Source organism: Falco cherrug, chromosome 10 (genome assembly GCF_023634085.1).
Source record: "Falco cherrug isolate bFalChe1 chromosome 10, bFalChe1.pri, whole genome shotgun sequence".
NCBI classification, from domain to species: Eukaryota; Metazoa; Chordata; class Aves; order Falconiformes; family Falconidae; genus Falco; species Falco cherrug.
Genome location: NC_073706.1, coordinates 16,586,107 through 16,603,800, shown reverse-complemented (window position 1 = coordinate 16,603,800; position 17,694 = coordinate 16,586,107). Strand labels below are relative to the sequence as shown.

Below are 17,694 nucleotides of genomic sequence, written 5' to 3'. Positions count from 1 at the left end.
CCGCTGGCTGGGGACTGTGGCCTTGGGGAGGGCGGTGAGGCCTGGAGGCTGCGCTGGGAGAAACCAGCGCGGGGGGTCTGCTGGGGCTCTGTGGGCATCTCGGTGCAGTTGGTTGTGCTGGAGGCCCGGCTGGGGGGGTGCAGTGGGTTCCTGCGCACTGGGGTATGGAGCGGTGTCGTGACCGATGCACTGACCTGCTCATCGGGCAAGGCAGGAGGGTGGCCTGGGGGAGCGGGCACCAGCTCCCTGCCTGCACCCTCTGCCCTGCCCAGTAAGGGGCACCCAGCGAGAGAAGGGCCTGTGTGGCGAGGTGCATTTCACAGAATCATAGTTATTTAGGTTGGAAAAGACCTTTGAGATCATGAACCATTAACCCACGACTGCCAAGCCTATCGCCAAACCATTTGCTTTCATGGACGCAGCAATCTGTGCTGGGAAGGGGCGTCACAGGAGGGACAGTGTGGTGGGTCTTGCTCTGTCCCCAAGGGGCATGGCAGCACTGTGCCCTCGCTGTTGTAAGCACCTGAGCACCCTGGTCCGTGCCGTGCTGGGGCAGTGACCCGCTGTCTCGGTGCGATGCGCTTTGTCATGAGGCAATATGCCTCGTGGCAGCAGCCCCTGAGCCCCACCAGCAGCTCTCCAGGAGCCCAGCTTTGTGCGCAGCCAGTGCTGCCTGGCTCAGCGCTGGGGCTCTATCAGCCCTGAAACCAGACGGCTGTGTTATGGCATCACCAGAAAGCCCATGCTGGAGCGGCAGCCCAAGGCCCCCTTCCCAATGGATGCAGCTGATTTCATTTGCTCCCCTTCCACCAGCTCTGTTACACGGGGAAGATGGTAATTAAGAGAACTTTGCTAATTCTTCTCCTGTCGTCACAGCCCTCCTGCTGTCTGTACCATCCTGCTCAGAAACAGCAGCTGCCTCCCTCGCCCTGCCCATGGGAGGCAGGTGGCTGGTTTGGGCTCTGGGGTGGTACCGTGAGACCCCTGCCCATGGGGCACACCCTGGCAGCAGGGGCTGCAGCCCCCGGGGGCTGTACGGGAGACAGCCTCGCCACGCTGCCTGCGGGAGCTGTGGCTGCACAGCCCTCACCGGCGCTGTTGGAGCCCTGGGAGCGTGAGCCAGCGCAGACGTGACCAGCAGGGATGTGCGTGATCGGCAGGGGTGGGGGGAAGGACTGCCATGTGCCAGTGCTGTTCTTGAGCCCCGTGCCTGTCCTTCAGCGTGGTGGTGTGTGCTGACGTGGGTGCGGGCAGGCTGGTGTCCGCAGAGACCCCACTGCTGCGGTGGGCAGGGACCCTGCGGCCGGGCGGGACAGGCTGCTGCTGCCACCTGCGCTGGTCTACAGGGCTGGTGCTGGGCAGCTGTTTTGCTGTGGTGGATACTGCAGATGCCGTTTGGGTTTATGCTTTTCCTTTGAAACTTATACAACTTTATTCTAAAAAAAGCTAGAATAAAGGTTATTGGGTTTTCTTTTGAGCTTGCCTTGTCTCAGCAGAGGCGAGTCCAGCAAGGCTGGGCTGCTACAGCTTCCCAGGGGTGACCAATGCAGCAGTGCAGAGCACGCGCAGGTAAAAATCCCTTGCTGCCTGCAGCCCGTGACCAGCTGGTGAAGCCCAGCAAGAACAGGGGTGCTTCCCCTCAGGCTGCTTTGGGGACTGACACCAAGCCGCAGGAAGATGGCACAGGTTTCCCATGGCAATGTTTCGCTTGTACCCCCCTGGCAAGAGCCACAGCCCGTGGTGAGCCTGTGACAGCCCAGCACCGCCGGCTGCAGGGGGCAGGGTGAGGCTGGGGGTGGGGTGGGGGGGAGCCGAACTGATGGTTTGGGCAGGAGCACCGTGTGCCATCATGGTGCTGCTGATCTGTCACATGTGAGCTCCAGCCAGCGCTGAAGGCAAGGCAGAGACAGGTTGGATGCAGCATGTGCACCTGATGGATGAGTTTTATCAAGTGCTACAACAATCCAGAAAATTCTGCACCAACCCCAAGGGCACTTTGGAGACCAAAGGTAATATTTCACCTTTCTGCCTCTCCCGTCTTTCCCTGTCAGATCAACTCACAAAATCCAACCCAGTGTTAAGCACTGAATATATATTAAAAAAGAGATAAAAGCTGAACTGCAGCCCTGTCCTACCTAGTAAAAAGCTGCTGACTTGTGTTTTTCCTGGAGAAGCAACCAGGAGTAAAGGCTGAACAAACCTGGGGAGACAAGGGGAGGTAATCTCAGCTGAGGCAGGGGTGGGAATCAGCAGCAGTCCCCTTGGTCCCAGCAGCTGAGACACACTTCAGATGCTCACCTGGGATCCCCAACAGTGATGCACAAAGCCTGTTCCATGTAACAATCAGTTTATTGCTTTGGTTTTTGCATTTCTGAGCTTGCTTCCAAATTTACAGTCAAGATCTGTCCTTTTGCTTCACTAGCATAAAACTTTTGCCAGTGTGGGGAGGCAGGCTGCTGCCAGACATAGCTCTGGGTGAAGCTGATGAATCCAGGAGCCGGCATGGTCTGTGAGCAGCCAAGGAAAGCAGTGACTGCTGACAGTCCCTGGGGAACTTGGGAGCTGGAGTAAGCTACAGCTGCCTCCAGGCAAGCAGTGAGCCCAGGCTGTGCTCTGGAGGGGAGGCCCTTTGCCGGGGCAGCAACCAGACCCCAAAGACAAATTGTCCTCCTCCCTGCGTTGCCCTGTAGCTGCTCAAACTGTAGCAGTACTGCAGCATCGCCATGCTGGGGCCTAGTGTCACCGCCTGCACCGTCTGAGTACCTATGTGCCCACCTGGGAGGCTGTACCAGGGCGCAGGCAGCTACTTCATCTAATTCTCCTTGGGGTGGGTGTTAGAAATCAGAGAGGTCTAGGGAATGGCCTGCAAGAATGGCAGGCAATCTGGGAACGAGGACAAGTCTTAAATCACTTGCAAGCTGTAAATCAGGGCTAGCCATATTCCTAAAGAATCTCTTGCACTTGGTGCTGAGAATCAGGAAGCACGATGCTTTCCACTGGTCTCAGCAGCCAGTCTTAGCAAACTGCAAGTGGAACAGCCTTGATGTTTCTAAGAGGGCATGTTGTTCTTGCCAGTAATACTGGTGAGGAATCTATTGGAAATGCATTTTAACTTTTTCTGGTATCAAATGGCTCTAAAAAGAAAAGGTTTTCAATGCACCCCAAACCAGATTCTCTCCCTGGGAAGGGCTGTGGCCAGAAAAAGCTTTTGTTTTGAGTTGGCAATCATTGTCCAGCTGGGAACAGGAGGGAATAGCACAACTGTGAGGAGGTCAGAGGGGTGTGGGGGGTGCTGAAGGGGCACCACCCAAGGATCCAATGTTGGGAATTAATTTCTGGAAAATCACTCTCTCTTTGTGCTGAAGAATTTGAAATAGAGGTGCTATGACCCTTGACTTCACTCCTGCATCACATGCAGAGAAGTACAAGTCAGGAGGAATCAGGGCAACGTACCCACCTCATCCTCAAACACTTTAAAACAAACAAACAACTCCTGCCCATGGGGAGGGTATCTCAGCCAGTGCCCCGGACCAGGCAATCCTTCCTTTGCTCCCAGAAGGATTCAGGGCCTAAATGATGGCACTTTCCCAGGTAAGCTTTATCCTGGAGGCACCTCTTTCCCCTTCCAGCTGCTGTCAGGGAGGAGATGCCTCTGGTGTGCTAGCCCATGGAGTCACACTCTCCTGCTGCTGCAGCTTCTCCAGTAGAAGTAGCACGTTGTTGGTTAACTCATTCCGCTGCTTCCCCATCCCGCTTAGCTTCACAGGCTGCAGGCTGATGTGGGGGGGTTCGTACTGGTTAGGGCAGCAGACCTCATTCAGGAGGAGCCAGGTGCTGTCAGGGTCCACGTGCATCAAGTGGAGGAATACACTTTGGAAAACAGTGGGAAGAAAGGAAAGAAGAGTAAGGAGAAGGCCTTCTGATTGGCACCCAACTGGGTCATTGAGAGCTATGGAAAGCTTTAATGTTGTCTGCAACCTCCGACAGCTGAACAGACTTGGAGGCTCATTAGAGACAGAGCCTTTAAAATGGCTCCTGTGCCTAGAAGATGACAGTTCAGTGGCTTCACATCTACTGGCAACTAGGAGAAAAAGTTATTATGCTACACTGTAAGTTATTGACATCAAACAAGCAGCTGGTGAATAACTGACCCAGGCTTTGGTCTCAGCATCATGGGCTGCTGCTGGCAAAAGCCTTTCTAAAGCAGCCTGTCCCAGGGCTGGGGAGGTGACCGCAGAGTACTGCATGTGCTGTTTACATCTAGTACGTTTTGGACAATCGCTCCTGCACAGCTCTTAAAATAAGTTGTATATGTTGTTCACCACCCTCTCTGGTTTTTGGGTGTGAGGAGGGTCAACCCATCTGGACGCCTCTCCCTTTTCAGAGGTGGCAAAAAGGGGATTTCTGGACAGCTCTCCAGGCTGTGTTGTCAGTGAAGTTGAATGCTGTATTGAGGGCTTCTTGCTTATGTGAGGTCTCTCCTCATCCCAAGCCCTTATTAGCTGCCCCAAAATTTTCTATCTTCTGCACAGCACCTTTTGCAAAGTGGGATTTTCTTCAAAGAAGCAACCACCACCACCGACAACTTTCATTAACAATAGAGTGGAGGAAGAGAGGACTGACAACTTCCTCTAATGCCTTACTGCTGCGTTGATGGTTGTCACTTCGAATTTCAACACCCCAGGTAAGATGAGGGATCTGACTTTTGAGTATGCACTTCACACTTGTGATTCCAGCTGTGAGCTGCTGTAACAAAGACTGCAGACAGTCCTGCCAGAAAGCAGGAAGTTCCTAGGAGCAAAAGAGCAAATGGCTGATTTGTGTGACATACACTTACTCATTTCCTCCTGCCAGTTCTCACTGTAACCTTTGGGCTTAGCTAGGTCTGTGTCAGGGTTTAATGCACGGAAGGTGTATCGGGTTTAACTGGTATTAAGTTCTCTGGCTGTGCCACATATAAATCTAAACTAGAATTTGCGGGCTGCCCTGCCAGCACTGCAAGGACTCTTCCTGCATGGCGCCAAGTACTCCCTCCTCCCACAGAGACTGTGAGCACCAAGGGTACTCAGCGCTCCCAAAACTTATGGGTCAGCTTTCCAAGACCTCAGTAAACACCCAGACACACATCTTCAGGTCTCTAGTTGCCACTGAAATCATGGAGTCATGAGAAGAACATCAGCTGGGTAAGATAATGGGAAAAGAAATCTGAGGGTAGGTTTGTCTCTGTTCCCCCAGGACAGAACACCCCTCTCCAAAATCCAAAATCACCTGCTAAAAAAGCCACACAAAATCCAGGCCTGACTGCTGTCAAAACTTCTCCCTAAGGACTTTTATCGCTAAAGTGAACTTGCTTCCTATGCAAAGCAGGCAGAAACCCCTTAAAGAAGCTCTCCTCTGAAAGAGTACCGTGCCACGGGTAACCTGAAAAAGCACAGAAATGAGATGAAGGCACAAGAAAGCTCCCTCATACCTTCACAATAATCTCGTGGCTGTATGACTTGTTACTCCATGAGCAGCCAAAGTTGTTGCTTTTGCTTGTTTGCCATCAACCACTTGCCTGTCTCTCAGTGCAGGTCTCTGAACAGCAATGAGGGAAGGTGTTATCATTGCAAGCTGTTGGCAGTGTCCCCTCCTGAAGGTGCCTGTAGTGCTATCTGTCTGCTCCAGAGGAACCCAGCGTGAACTTGCTCCAAAGTGATAGCTGTGCTTGGCAATAACTGCATCGGCAATGTGCCTTCTTTCTGGGGGATGGCCAGGTGCAGGTGAGCTTGTGAGGCTCTCTGTTCCCCTGGCTTTGATATTGCAGCTCTCCTGACTGGGAAAGGGGGGACTGTCCTGACCCGAGTGCCAGATAGAGTAAAGTGCAGGCAGGCTCGCTGGGGCAGGGTCTAGCGCTTGCACCTGCCAACATCCCTGCAGCAGCCCTCTAAGCCCTGCCAGCTGCCAGTGCTCTCCTGGCTCTCCTGGTGCTCATTTGGCCATGACAGTGTGAGCGTGCGGCTGCCTGCCTGCCAGCAAACAGCAGGTCCCAGTGGCTTCCCCAAGCTTATGGTGGGCTGCTGCATAGAAACAACCCTCAGTCCTCATGGCTGGGGTGGATAGGACCGGGCAAGCAAGATGAATCACTGTGAAGTAAACATGGGAACAGGGAATACTATTCAGCTGTTTCCTGCTTCTCCAGCAGATGCACAACTTTACCTCTTATATTCACAGCAAAGATACTCTGCTCTCCCACTTCTTCCCAACCAGCTGCTCTGGAGAGAGCAACCCTCCAGAGAACAACTGCTCCCTGGAGAACTCCACTGCCTCTAGTGCCCGTAATGGCCTGAGGCGTGTGATTATCTCCTGATAACCTGGAGTGCTGTGGAGCTTAGAGAACAACTTGACTTTTACATTTTCAAACTAACTCTGGGGTAGTTTCTAAGCAACCTGTTTCCATGGCAAAGAATCCTGGGGTTAATCCAAGTTTGTTTTCAGTTGTTGCTTTTTTTTTTTCACTTAAATATAATTGTATTGAATTTTGCCTTGTGCAGGTGGCTGTTTTAATGTACTTCAGGCCCAGCTTGCAAATGACAGCTGTCAATAAGTATCTGATAAGCTACACAATCAAACCAAAACAGGTATGCTGCATAATCCACTTTAGTATCTAAAAAGGTCCAAAAATAGCTCATATTTGTTCCATTTGTGCTAAACAACTTATTCTGCTAGCCCAGAGTTTGGCTATTCTGTTGACTTGTCTTTTCCCAAGCTCTAAGCAAAGCCATGGCACAGCAAACAGGCTGGCAAGAGGACAAGTCTTTCTCACTTTTGCATCTCTGCTGATTGTTTAGCTAGTGATAGTTTACCACAGACTTCAGCAGGAACTGGGGAAATTATTTCTGCATCCTGGAAAAAAAAAAAAATTCCTATCCAGACTGTTGACTGAAAGGTCAAATGGTAAACTTCACAGGCTGTAAACATTTATTAGGAATTAAGTGCAAATTTCAAAACAGGTAGTTCAAACTGAATAATCAGATCTATTTGTGAAGTGTTGACATAGGCCAATGGCAATGTCTTAATCTTTTCATTCGAAGTTTTTTTGTCGTTTTTTTTTTTTCCCCTGGAGTGAAAAGCTTGTCAAGGATGATGCAACTTAATAAACTGATGAGAAGCTCAGATGTACGTGTTGTGACTTTCAGCTTACACCTTTCCCGCACCTTGCTCCCTATGCTTGGGCCCCACAACCCCCCTGCTTTTCTTTCACTGAAAATAAGCCATTGCAATCACAGGTAAAGTGACCAGAAACGCCAGAGCAGCTGAGACCCATCTAGTGTTCCCTGGTTTTGCCAAAGTCTTCTTCAGTAAGTTTAGGGGTTTTATTGGCGAGTTTCTTTTTTTTGTTTTTTTGGTTTGTGGTTTTTTTTTTTTTTTAAAGCTTTAGGTAATATTCCTTTCCTGGAATACTCTCAGCAGTCATCTTGTAATAAAGCCTATTGTCCCATTTTCTCTTCCTCAGATATGCTGGAACTGTTTTTTTTTTTCCCCAGTGTCTATTTTTACCTGTTGAGCATTGCATGAAGCTGCAGTTACAAAATTCACTTACTCCCACTGATTCACCCAATAAAACTGCAGGGTCCCATAAATGGGATTAAACAGCCTCCTTGGGGCATGATAACATCCCTGGATGACAGCCAAAACACTTTTTTTGTGTGTGTGACTCCAGCATCTTGGCCAAAAGTTCCTGCTTAGCCCTTCACATACCTACAGAATCCTCACTTAGTTAGCGCAGGAAGTTATTGGAGCTACAACTGACTGTAAACCTGACCTTGTTCTTGGCAGGTCACAACTCATGAGATGAGTAAAAATCCAAAAAGCTGAACAAAGGCCAGTTAGTATAAATCAATACGGCAAGCTGATTCCAAACATCTTTTTACCTTGTATGATTTCTACCGTGATAAAGCTGAATTATGTGACGTATGTTGGCACTCAGGCTGCCGCTAAGATTAGTTCTGGTCTATCTGTTTTTAGAAGCATTTAAAATGCAGAATTCTTCATGTATCAGGCTGATAACATTGCCCTTGCCTAGATGGAAAGGGCCTTTTACATATGACAACCTGTGTCAGCTTGCAGGATTACTTTCAGGCACTTGGAGAGCAAGGCAAAGGACCGGAGCTTACAGGAATCTGGTGGTTAAGCAGCTGGAGAAAGGAAATTGAAGCATGGCTGAGAAGTGATTCTTATCCTGGCACTGGAGCTGATTGTTACAGTGCAAACTAATTTTGACTCTTCCAAGCTGAAACCTCATATTGTGCATCCTATAGTTAAAAGTGACTGTGATAGCTCCAAGAGCAGGGATCAGGCAGGACTAGACTGAAGAAGGAAAAAAAGAAGAAAAAAAGAAAACAAGTACTGCCATGTGCACGGTTAGTAGCAGGCCAGACATGATGCATGCCTCCATGCATACATGCATCTGGCCAACAGAGCTACACATGAGATAGGTGTTCACAGGCGGCCTTGCTTTGTTTGATGAAATATGTAATGTATGGTGCATCAAAGGCATGGGGGAGAGCACTGTAACATTGTAACATGTGGAATTTTTCCCTTAAAATAGAATAAAAATAATATACAGGAGAAAAACGTTATTTGCTCTGAACTTTGCTGCCTTTTTTCTCCAACAACAGTGAGCTTGCTTCACGATATAGTTTCTAATGACCCTATCACATCATAGGGCTAATTCAGTATCTTCCCCCTGCCCCTGCTGTGGGGGGAAATTGCACAGCTTTTCAGACTGCTTTGTTAATGATTTAAAAGCTTAAGATTCCAAGTATCTAGATAAATCCTGGTGTTCTACTTTCCATTCCAGCACTGCTTACACAGATGAACACTTCATTGTATTAAGGGTATGCAAGCCTACAGCAAAGAACCCCTTTGCAGAACAAATGCTGCTGAAGCCTGCTGCGATGCAATAAAAGCCACTAAGGTAAAAATAAACCTACTCTCACCAGCACAGGAATACAAACAAAGGTACAGCTACGGCTTCTGAGTGTGCTCTCCCTCTAAACTGCTGCCCAGCCACACAAAAGCCCTTCACACCCTGCAAGGCCCCTGGGAGGCCTGTGCTCAGGTGAAAGGGAACCAGCAGCCCTTCCCTTTTCAACAGCCTGCCCTCTGAAATCCGCAGTGCCTGCCGAACCTGCTCACCGCTGGCTTCCTCTCCCCTTCGGCGAGGGCAAGGCTGGCCACAGAAAGAGGGGAGGCTTTACCCTGTCCTTTAGCGGAGACACAGGTACATGGCTTTCCTATTTACTTCCCATGTTCCGTAACTGGACTCCTTTTGTCTGCTGAAATCTCTGGCCTTGTTTCCAGGTGACAACATATGACAACAGTGATTTCTTATCCTGACAGCGGAAACATGCTGAGTAGGATTTTGTACACTGAACAGCAAAGTATGTCTGTCAACACTTCACAGAGCTGATGTGTGTTCACCTGACCTATCTGTGCACTTTCAACCTCTCCCACCCTTCTCAAGAGCAAGACTGCTGCCAAGACTGACAGCTTCCCAAACAAACTCTGGTCCACCTGGCAGAGCCTGGGCTGACGTGATCACAGGAGCCCAGGGAAAACGGAAGGAAAACAGAAGTAAATCCCTGAGCCTGCAGAAGGTATTAAGTGATAAACTACACAGGAATGCCTGGCACATCCTTTTGCATAGCTGTCTTCCCCTCTGCGGTTTTATGCCACCACTGGGCCAAGAGCTCTAAGTATTCTAGTATAGGAGGCGGTTAGAAAAAAGCAAGCAGCACATCTATCCCCCTCTGTCCCCAAATGCACTGCAAGGTAATCTGAAAGTCAACTGTAACCTGTGGGCAAGCTAACCTCCCCAGCTTATTTTGGGCAGTAAATATGCTTCACCAGGGAAAGGGGTTAACTTCCCTGAGAGACCCTGTTGTACAGAACTCCAACATGCCAGAGGAATGGGAAAGGTGCAAAAGGAAAGGGGTTACCATGCTCCCTTGGTCCCACATTATTTGTACACCTGATACACCTGCATTTAAGAGACATTACCTCTGGGCAGCTTCTTGCAATTTCATGGGTTGCTTCACACTGAGGTAAATCAGGCAGGCATCTGCCACTTTATTCAGGTCACTCTCGCCTGCAGAAATGGAACAGAAAAGAAGGGTAGGAGGTAACCTACTCAGTGGCTGCTGCCTAACAGAATCAGCTCTAAATTGGCAGCAAGAGGCTTCCGAGCCTTTGAACTGTCTGACCCAGAGCTCTTCTGACCTGACCTCTTAAGCATCTTGCTGCAAAGCTAGGAAAGCAATCAAGGGCATTGAGAGAGGAAAAGAGCAACTAACCAAACCTTCTCCTTCATCAAAGTCAGCTCCAGAAATTTAACCTAGGAGAATTTCAGAGAGTTCACAGTAGAGGAATGTGATGTGCTGCATTTAAAGGGTCACCCAGAGAGATGCCCCAAAATGAAACCAGGCAAGTTAGCCAGAAGTTGAATCTGGGCTCCAGTTCTTCAGTCAGTTAAGAACAAAGCATGGCCCAACATGCCTAGCTGTAGCAACCCAGGCACTCCACTTCATACCCACTTCTCATGCACAAGTGAGATGAGCAGTCAAGATTCTGCAAGGTGCTGGGAATCTTCTCTCCCGTTTATCTCTTGGGAGTAAAGAGCAACCAGCCCTCCTTTACAGAGCACTCAGAGAGGACAGATTTAGGCCCAGCAGGACCTGAATGGGATGAGGCCGGAGAAGGTCAAGGAATCAGTCTCATGGGGCAGCAGAAGGCTAAGAAGCAAATGCAGGCCTGGTCAGCTGAGATGAAAAGAGAAGAGGTAACTCCGGCAGAGATCTCACACAAGCTACACTTTCCCTGGTACTCACCCATGTCCAACTTCTTGCACAGAGAACCCAGTCCCTGCAACACAGCCAGCTGCAACTTGAAGGCAAGCGTGTGGCTGTACACAGGCCCAGCTCTGGCACTTGCTGGGGCTTGGCTGAGAAGGGAACTGGTCAGCTTAGGCAGGACATCTTTGGAGAATCTCTGCCTCAGAAAGTCCCCACACTTTTGAGCCAGGGTACACAGCACCTAGTGGAGAAACATCAGTTACTGGAGGGTAAGTGTGCATATGGGTTGGGGAGGAGCTCAGGGATCCACACCAGCTTGGGGGATCAGGCATTCATTCTCCCTTGGTAGTTTTTTTGCAGTTGAGAGCAATGTGACTGCACTTGCCATGGTTTCCCATAATGAGCAGAAGACGCATGCTGGACTGAGAGGCCGAGTGACCTGCACCCTGCTCTTCAGTTTCACATGGCTAACCTCCTGGGACTGCCCTTTTCTCATTAGCATAGTAAAGGTTAAGAGCAGCTTGTGAAGTCTTATTCAGAATTGCTTGAGGAGCCTCTGATGGAAAATGCCATTAAAATATAAATCCCCTTTGTGGTGGAAACAGCCCATCTTTACAAGCACATCAGTGAACAGAAAGGCCAACTGGCTATAGCATAGGGCACCCAGCACTACTGGTGTGTGCCAAGGATAAAAAAACCCACAAACTGGCCTACAGAATGGCCTTAAATACATGCAAAAATGAAGGGGGGATCCAACAGGCCAACTCACATGGCAGGAACACTGTTCTCTCTTGGAACTTCACTAAGCTTGTGGTCTTAGTGTGCAGGACTGAAGCACTGGTTATGTTGTGTTTGGCTTACACTGATACTACGCTTCCTGCCCTGAGATTTAAGAAACCCCCCAGGAGCATCTTCCTACAACAAACCCCAAGCTCAGTGCTAATTGTAATGATCCCTTGAACTTTTCAAGAGTTAACCTTCTTTTAGGGCAGGCACATGTGAGGTATGGCTACTCTGAAATGCTAGTGCATGGCTTCTTGGATTTGGGGAATCAAAACTCTCCTTTTATTCACACCAAAGGATTTTAAAATTAATCTCATTCTGCACAGCAGAGGAAGCTCTGTGAAACCCCGGGGCTGACAACCTCTGGGAACATGTTTTATTGCGCAACTTGTGAGTCAGGAAGAGAACGCAGTCAGTTGACTGACGTGGTCAGGAGCTCTTTAATAATGTTATGAGGCTGAGTCTTTGCTTAACCTCTCTGCTCCCCTGCCAAAGCCTCAGTCACGAAATGATCCCTTCTCTTCAGTCTAAAACTTCCAAAGGGGGGTGCTGAGACTATGGCTCCAGCAAGGGCAAGTAGCATTATATGGTGCCTCTGACAGCTGCTTAAGCTGTAAAAGAACTATTTTTCTCTTCTCTCCAATAACCACTAATACTGCTGTTTCCCCCAGGAACAGTGTCAAGGTTTTATCTGCGAACAAGCTGCAGTGGGAGTGGTACAAGCCTACCCACTGCAGGGTGGTGACCCCTGTGTTCAGAACCACACAGAAAAATCGCTCCACAAGCTTAGTGCTTCTCTCATGCGCCACAGTGATGCCTGAGCCACTTGCCTTCTAAGCACCAGCTTGAAGGCTGTTGGCAGAGATTCGCTGCTGTACCTTGAAGGCTCTGAGCACCGCCAGAGGGTCATCACTAATCAGCCGGGTGACGAGAGCTGGCCAGACACGATGAGCCATGGGAAGCAGATGGTTTCCGTGAGGATGCAGCACAGTTATACAGAGCTCCAGCACATCCAGGACCTGGGCAGGAGGGGTAGGTAACAGACTTTCAGAGCGCTGAAGTGCAAGAATTCAGGTGGACCCCCAGTGTCATGCTGGGGAGCCAGAAGAAGGGTTTTAACACAAAAGGGTATGTTTTTACCAGCATGAATTAGGATAACTGAACAATGTGCAGAGCACAGGCTTGTTCCAAAAGCGACAAGCAGCACAGTGCCATAACCCATGCTGGGCTACAGAGCTGGGCTGGAAACAGGGCATGATTCCTGGCCAGATCCTGCAAGCTGAATTCTGCACTAGGACCCTACCACTGCTGCCGCAGGATCACCTGGTAGGGCTGGGGCCTCTGTGGTAAGAATCTGGGTTATGCCTCACTGATGCATTTTCTGTCTCACTTTGCAGTCTAAAAGGAGGCCACCTTCAAAGGATTTTCATAATTAAAAAAACCCCAGGCTTCTAGCCCTGCTTATCATCACCTCAGCAACTTCAAAAATGTTCATCAGTCTGCGCACTACAGTCTAAGGAAGGGGGATGGGAGGCCTAGATGGGAGAAAGATGCTTCTGCTTCCTCCACCAAAGGCTGAGGCACAAGGCTTGCCTATCAGGAGCATCAAGGGAAGGTGCCTGATACAAAGCCACCTTTAAGATTCTGATCAGCCTGGCTGCCATTTCTAAATCAGACTTCTCCCAGAAAATTGTCTCCCTTTCTCTTGCCAGACTTGGGAGGATCTGTCCCGAATAAGCATGCGGAAGCACTAACCTCATCGTGGCAGGAAGCCTAACACACACTGTGCACATGCTGACGAACTACCAGCCCCCTTCATGGGCACCACCTGTCCCCTCAAAGCTGGCGTTTACTAACCTTCAGCCGCACTCGGAGGTTCCCATCAGACAGCAAGTGGATGCACCGCTCCATCACATCTTTGCCCAGCTGAGCATGGCTTGGCAGTGGAGTTTCTCCTTCTGTGTCAGAATTGTTTGGCTCCGGCTTAGTAAGCGGGGGAACTTCATCTGAAAGACAAAAGCATTACTGAAGCCATGAAAACGACTTGAAAGTTCTGGGAAATCATAAATACCCACTCCACAACTACTCTGCAAATTCCCAAGTGAGGCCTTTGGCATTTTTAAATATATTTAGATCTAGTCAAGGCTATGCTCACAGTCTGCGAGTCAAGCGTGAGATTCAGTTAAGAGTGTGGGACTAGAGAAGGTCTGCTTTCTTTACTGGACGATGCAGTTGGTCTGACATTTGCAGTCTCTCCTCACCATGGACTTATTTCTCATTGATTTTTATTAAAAGTGAAAAGCCTGGGTATTTAAAGATGAAGTATTTAAAGGTCAGGATTGCAGCATAGCCCAGTAAAGACTAAAAAGTTCCCTGTATGAATGTCTGCAGGGCCTGCCACGGCCGAGTGAGAAGAGAGCGGTGGCATCATTAGCCAGGAGAAAATGGTACAGGGATTCCCAAGGGAGGGTGAGGAAAATGCAGTAGGATCCTGCAGAGAGGAAACTTTGGGTCCTGAACCCAAATGGCCTGTTATGAGGTAAGGAAAAACATAGTCTTGTGTCTTAAAGCTAGACAAGCCTTGATCTGCAAACATTTCACTCCCCTGCACAGAACAAAGCAAGAACACCCAGCAGCACCCGCACCTTACAAGAGCTAAGAGTAAGACACTCCTGAGACTGTCAGGAGTATGCTAGGCTTCCAGCCTGGTTCCAAGTCCCCCATCTGACAAAAGGAAACCTCAGAGGTCACTATATTTCTCCAAGTTGAACATACTCTTCTCCAGTCATGTACTTACCTGCCTCCTCATTCCCTGTGTCAGGAAGATTGCCCTCTGCGACCTGCTTCTGTCTGACATAGTCAAGGAAGAATCGTTCCACTTCTTGCCTTGTCACCACCTGCTGCCCCTGGGACAAAGTTCCACTCCGCCATTCAGCGGTCTGCCTTTGTTGGTGTTCCTCGCTGCAGGACGATCCAAACCACTGGACTGCAAAAGAGGAACTGATACGTCACCGAGCAATCACAATCCCCTCCTCCAAGTCAGCAAGGTACCAGATTCCTTGAGAGACAAACGTGACTTTCAAGTCCTGTGGTGCTGAACTACAGATTCAGGCACCTGCTGTCACATCACCATGACCTCCCTGATAGTATGAGAGTGTTAAAACCCTGACATAAACAGGTTCCCTGACAGGAACATGCTCCATGTGCTTCTACAGAAAATTTATGAAAGCAGTAAATCCACCCTTTTTCAGCCACTAAAGGCCACAAGTCTGTAGGCCAGACAACCAGAAACTGGTCGTGGGGAGGCAAAGCTATTGGCAATCTTTGCTTGAGTGCTGGCCCACCAAGCAAAGATGCCATCATGCTGCAGTACCTCAGCTACTCATAATCTCCCGTGGCAACTCTAAAAGTCAAAGACAAGTACCCTTAGTTACAGTAAGACTGAATTATGCAAACTAAACATCATTTAGATACCTAAAGCTGTCATTACTGAGTGGAGGACCCCGAGGAAAGTGGAAGCCTGGTTATTGTAAGACTGATCTAGCGCGGACAGGACATCTTGGATAACATCTTCTACCAGTGGCAGCAAGCTGGCATCTGAATGCCTCAGCATAGTGTCCAGGACCTGGGAAGCATGTGGCTGATGTGCCAGCTGGCGCAAATTCAGGGAAATCCCATTCACCAGATAATCAGAATTCTCATTAATCAAACACTGCACTGAGTCATAACTGCAGGCCTCGCATATGTCTACCAGTGTCCCCAGTGCCGTCTCACTGATGAGCAGAGTCTTGTCACCAGCCTTTTCCAACACAGGGTAGAGAGCTGACAGCAGAAGCAACCGGAACTCCTTCCCGAGGACAGCAGCAAAGCAGCCGATACCTTCCAGCTGGATGCATATCTGCCAGATGTTGCTGTTCATGGTGCAGGTCGTTATGAGCAGCTCTGGGGATGGAAGGAGGATGCTGCTGCATGCACCTCCTGGACGGGCAGTAAGTCCCAAATGTTGCACCGAGTGATCATGGCCGATTTCTTCTGTATCAATGCTAGTGATCAAATACCAGTTTGCCTGGTCTGTGTACTCATCCAGAATGGACATTACGGACCCTTTGAGATCGTCCACGTTCAGCGAAACTTCCCGTTCCTGAAGGACATCCACTCCCACTCCAGCAGCTCCCACAATCAGCTCATTGAGGACCATCGCTGCCTGTTTTCGGTACATGCCAGATTCACCGTACAGCCCCATGAAATGATCCACGAGCAAATAGAGGTTCCCGTAGTAGCCAAGAACACGACAAACTTGCTGAAGGAGCTGGAAAACTTTCTCCTCCGTGAAGAAGCGGAAGTATTTCTTCTGACATCTGCCTTTCTGCATACCATGCTGCAAGGAGCCTGGAGGTCCACACATACCCTCACAGCCCCAGCGTCTGTCTTCCACTATCTTCACATCTGTCACGTCCAACTCCAGAACTTGCATCAGTGCTTTGGACAGTCGGTGGAGGTGGGATACAGAGTTGAGAACAATGTTAATTTTGGGACCCAGCAGCTTCAGATAGCCGAGCAACAAGCTCAAAGTGGAAACCTTGCCCATGTCATCCTGAGAGTTCATCAGGCGAGGAAGAGCTGTGGCAAGGGAATGGAGGTTCTCAGAGAGGACATCGGCAAGAGCCCTGTTCTGTGCTACAATCTGCTGCTCTGCAATGCCTCGCAGAACCTCGTTACACCTGCTCTGGACTTCACTATTTTCATCATTAACCAGCCCAACCAGGGCCTTTAAAAGATGGCTGAATGAGTCCACCAGTGATCGACTGCAGCTCTTCAGTAAGTGGTAGACCAGTTCCACCAGCTCCAGTCTCACTTTCCAGTGGGGGTGAACTGAAGAAAATTCAACCATTTTATGCAGGAGGAGAGCAAGTTTTTCAGCGGTACTTTTACTCCAGTCAGGTCCTCTGTGGACCATTAGTTCTGATATTCTGCTTTGTTCCACTGGCAGGTTTTCTTTATTCTTTGGGATTCTGGCTAGCTGTGCATCAGCCATTACCAAGCCCACGATCTGATAAAAGAGTCTGATGGCAGAAACAGTGGTTTTGTGACCTTGTTTGATGTCTCCGGTAATAACCCGAGACAGTGTAATGGAAATCCCAGGCAGAAAAGAAGCAAACAAATCCCCACATTGCTGTGCCTCGTCCTCCTCTAGGTGTTGATGCTCCTGGCAGTCACACTGCAGGACTAGGACCTGTAAGCACTTCAAAGCAGAGATCTTAATTTGCTTTGCTTTTTCTTGCTCTGCTAGGCCCAGAAGCAAAGATACAGCAAATCCTAAGAGAGGAAGTGTGGAAGGCTGATAGAGAGACCAGATAACATCCCCATAAGCTGAATGCATCAGGGTGTGGAGTGCCTGGATTACAGCCAGCTTTAACTCCTCTGACAGTGAGGCTGGCTTGCTTGAGCCAGAAGGGGGAGAGAGGCATGTACAGAGCTCAGAAAAAAGCTCCTGCAGGAGCTCCTGCTTCTTCACACACGTTGCTGCGAGGATGGAGGACATGCACTGCACGACACTCTGCACCAGGCGCTCCTGCTTGGGCCCCGGCACCTTCAGGGCAAAGCGCAGGGGGAAGAGGACGTACTCCTGCAGCTCCTGCAGGGCCGAGGCACTGACTGTTGCCAGGTGGGCCTGCAGGCTCGCCACGTTCTCCATGGTCTGGGCCCTCGTCAGCTGCACGCAGACGGGGCGCAGGGCCCCGAAGGCCTCCTGGGGGGTGTCGAAGACGGCCATGCTCGGTCAGCAGCAGCTGAAGGGCCGCGGCAGGGCAGGCAGGCCGCCGGGGGCCGTTCCAGCGCTGGGCCGGGCGGCAGCGGCCTGCAGCCCGGGTCCCGGGGCGGCGTCGCAGGCTCGTAGCCGGGACTGGGCCCGCCGTGCTCGGGGCCGGGCCCGGGGCGGCCCCGGGGGGCCGGCGCGCCTACCTGCTCCCGTAGTGGAGCTGCCACATGCCGGAAGTGACGGTACGGTAACCGGGACCGTCAGCGCGACAAAGAGCCCCCGCCGGGGCGCCGTGGGGAAAGCGCTGTGAGAAAAGTC

The 17,694-nt window shown here is 50.1% G+C and overlaps 1 protein-coding gene and 1 long non-coding RNA gene across 3 annotated transcripts; both read right to left on the bottom strand.

The window, feature by feature from the left end:
* Positions 1 to 2,330: 2,330 nt before the first annotated feature.
* TTI1 (TELO2 interacting protein 1) lies at positions 2,331 to 17,573 on the bottom strand. 2 transcript variants are annotated; one of them, XM_005444964.4, is made up of 7 exons: positions 15,093 to 17,573; positions 14,416 to 14,604; positions 13,476 to 13,624; positions 12,497 to 12,637; positions 10,872 to 11,076; positions 10,045 to 10,132; positions 2,331 to 3,870 (listed from the first exon to the last, which is right to left on the bottom strand). In XM_005444964.4, exons 1-7 carry the CDS (start codon positions 17,389 to 17,391, stop codon positions 3,636 to 3,638), a joined length of 3,306 nt encoding a protein of 1,101 aa, XP_005445021.2. In that variant the 5' UTR covers positions 17,392 to 17,573; the 3' UTR covers positions 2,331 to 3,635. The 2 variants fall into 2 exon arrangements, with proteins under 2 accessions (XP_005445021.2, XP_014140301.2); XM_014284826.3 differs by having other exon boundaries at positions 15,498 to 17,573.
* Positions 4,671 to 10,037, bottom strand: LOC129736920 (uncharacterized). The gene is made up of 2 exons (XR_008734133.1): positions 5,471 to 10,037; positions 4,671 to 4,791 (listed from the first exon to the last, which is right to left on the bottom strand). It is a non-coding gene; the product is annotated as an uncharacterized LOC129736920 (long non-coding RNA).
* Positions 17,574 to 17,694: the final 121 nt, after the last annotated feature.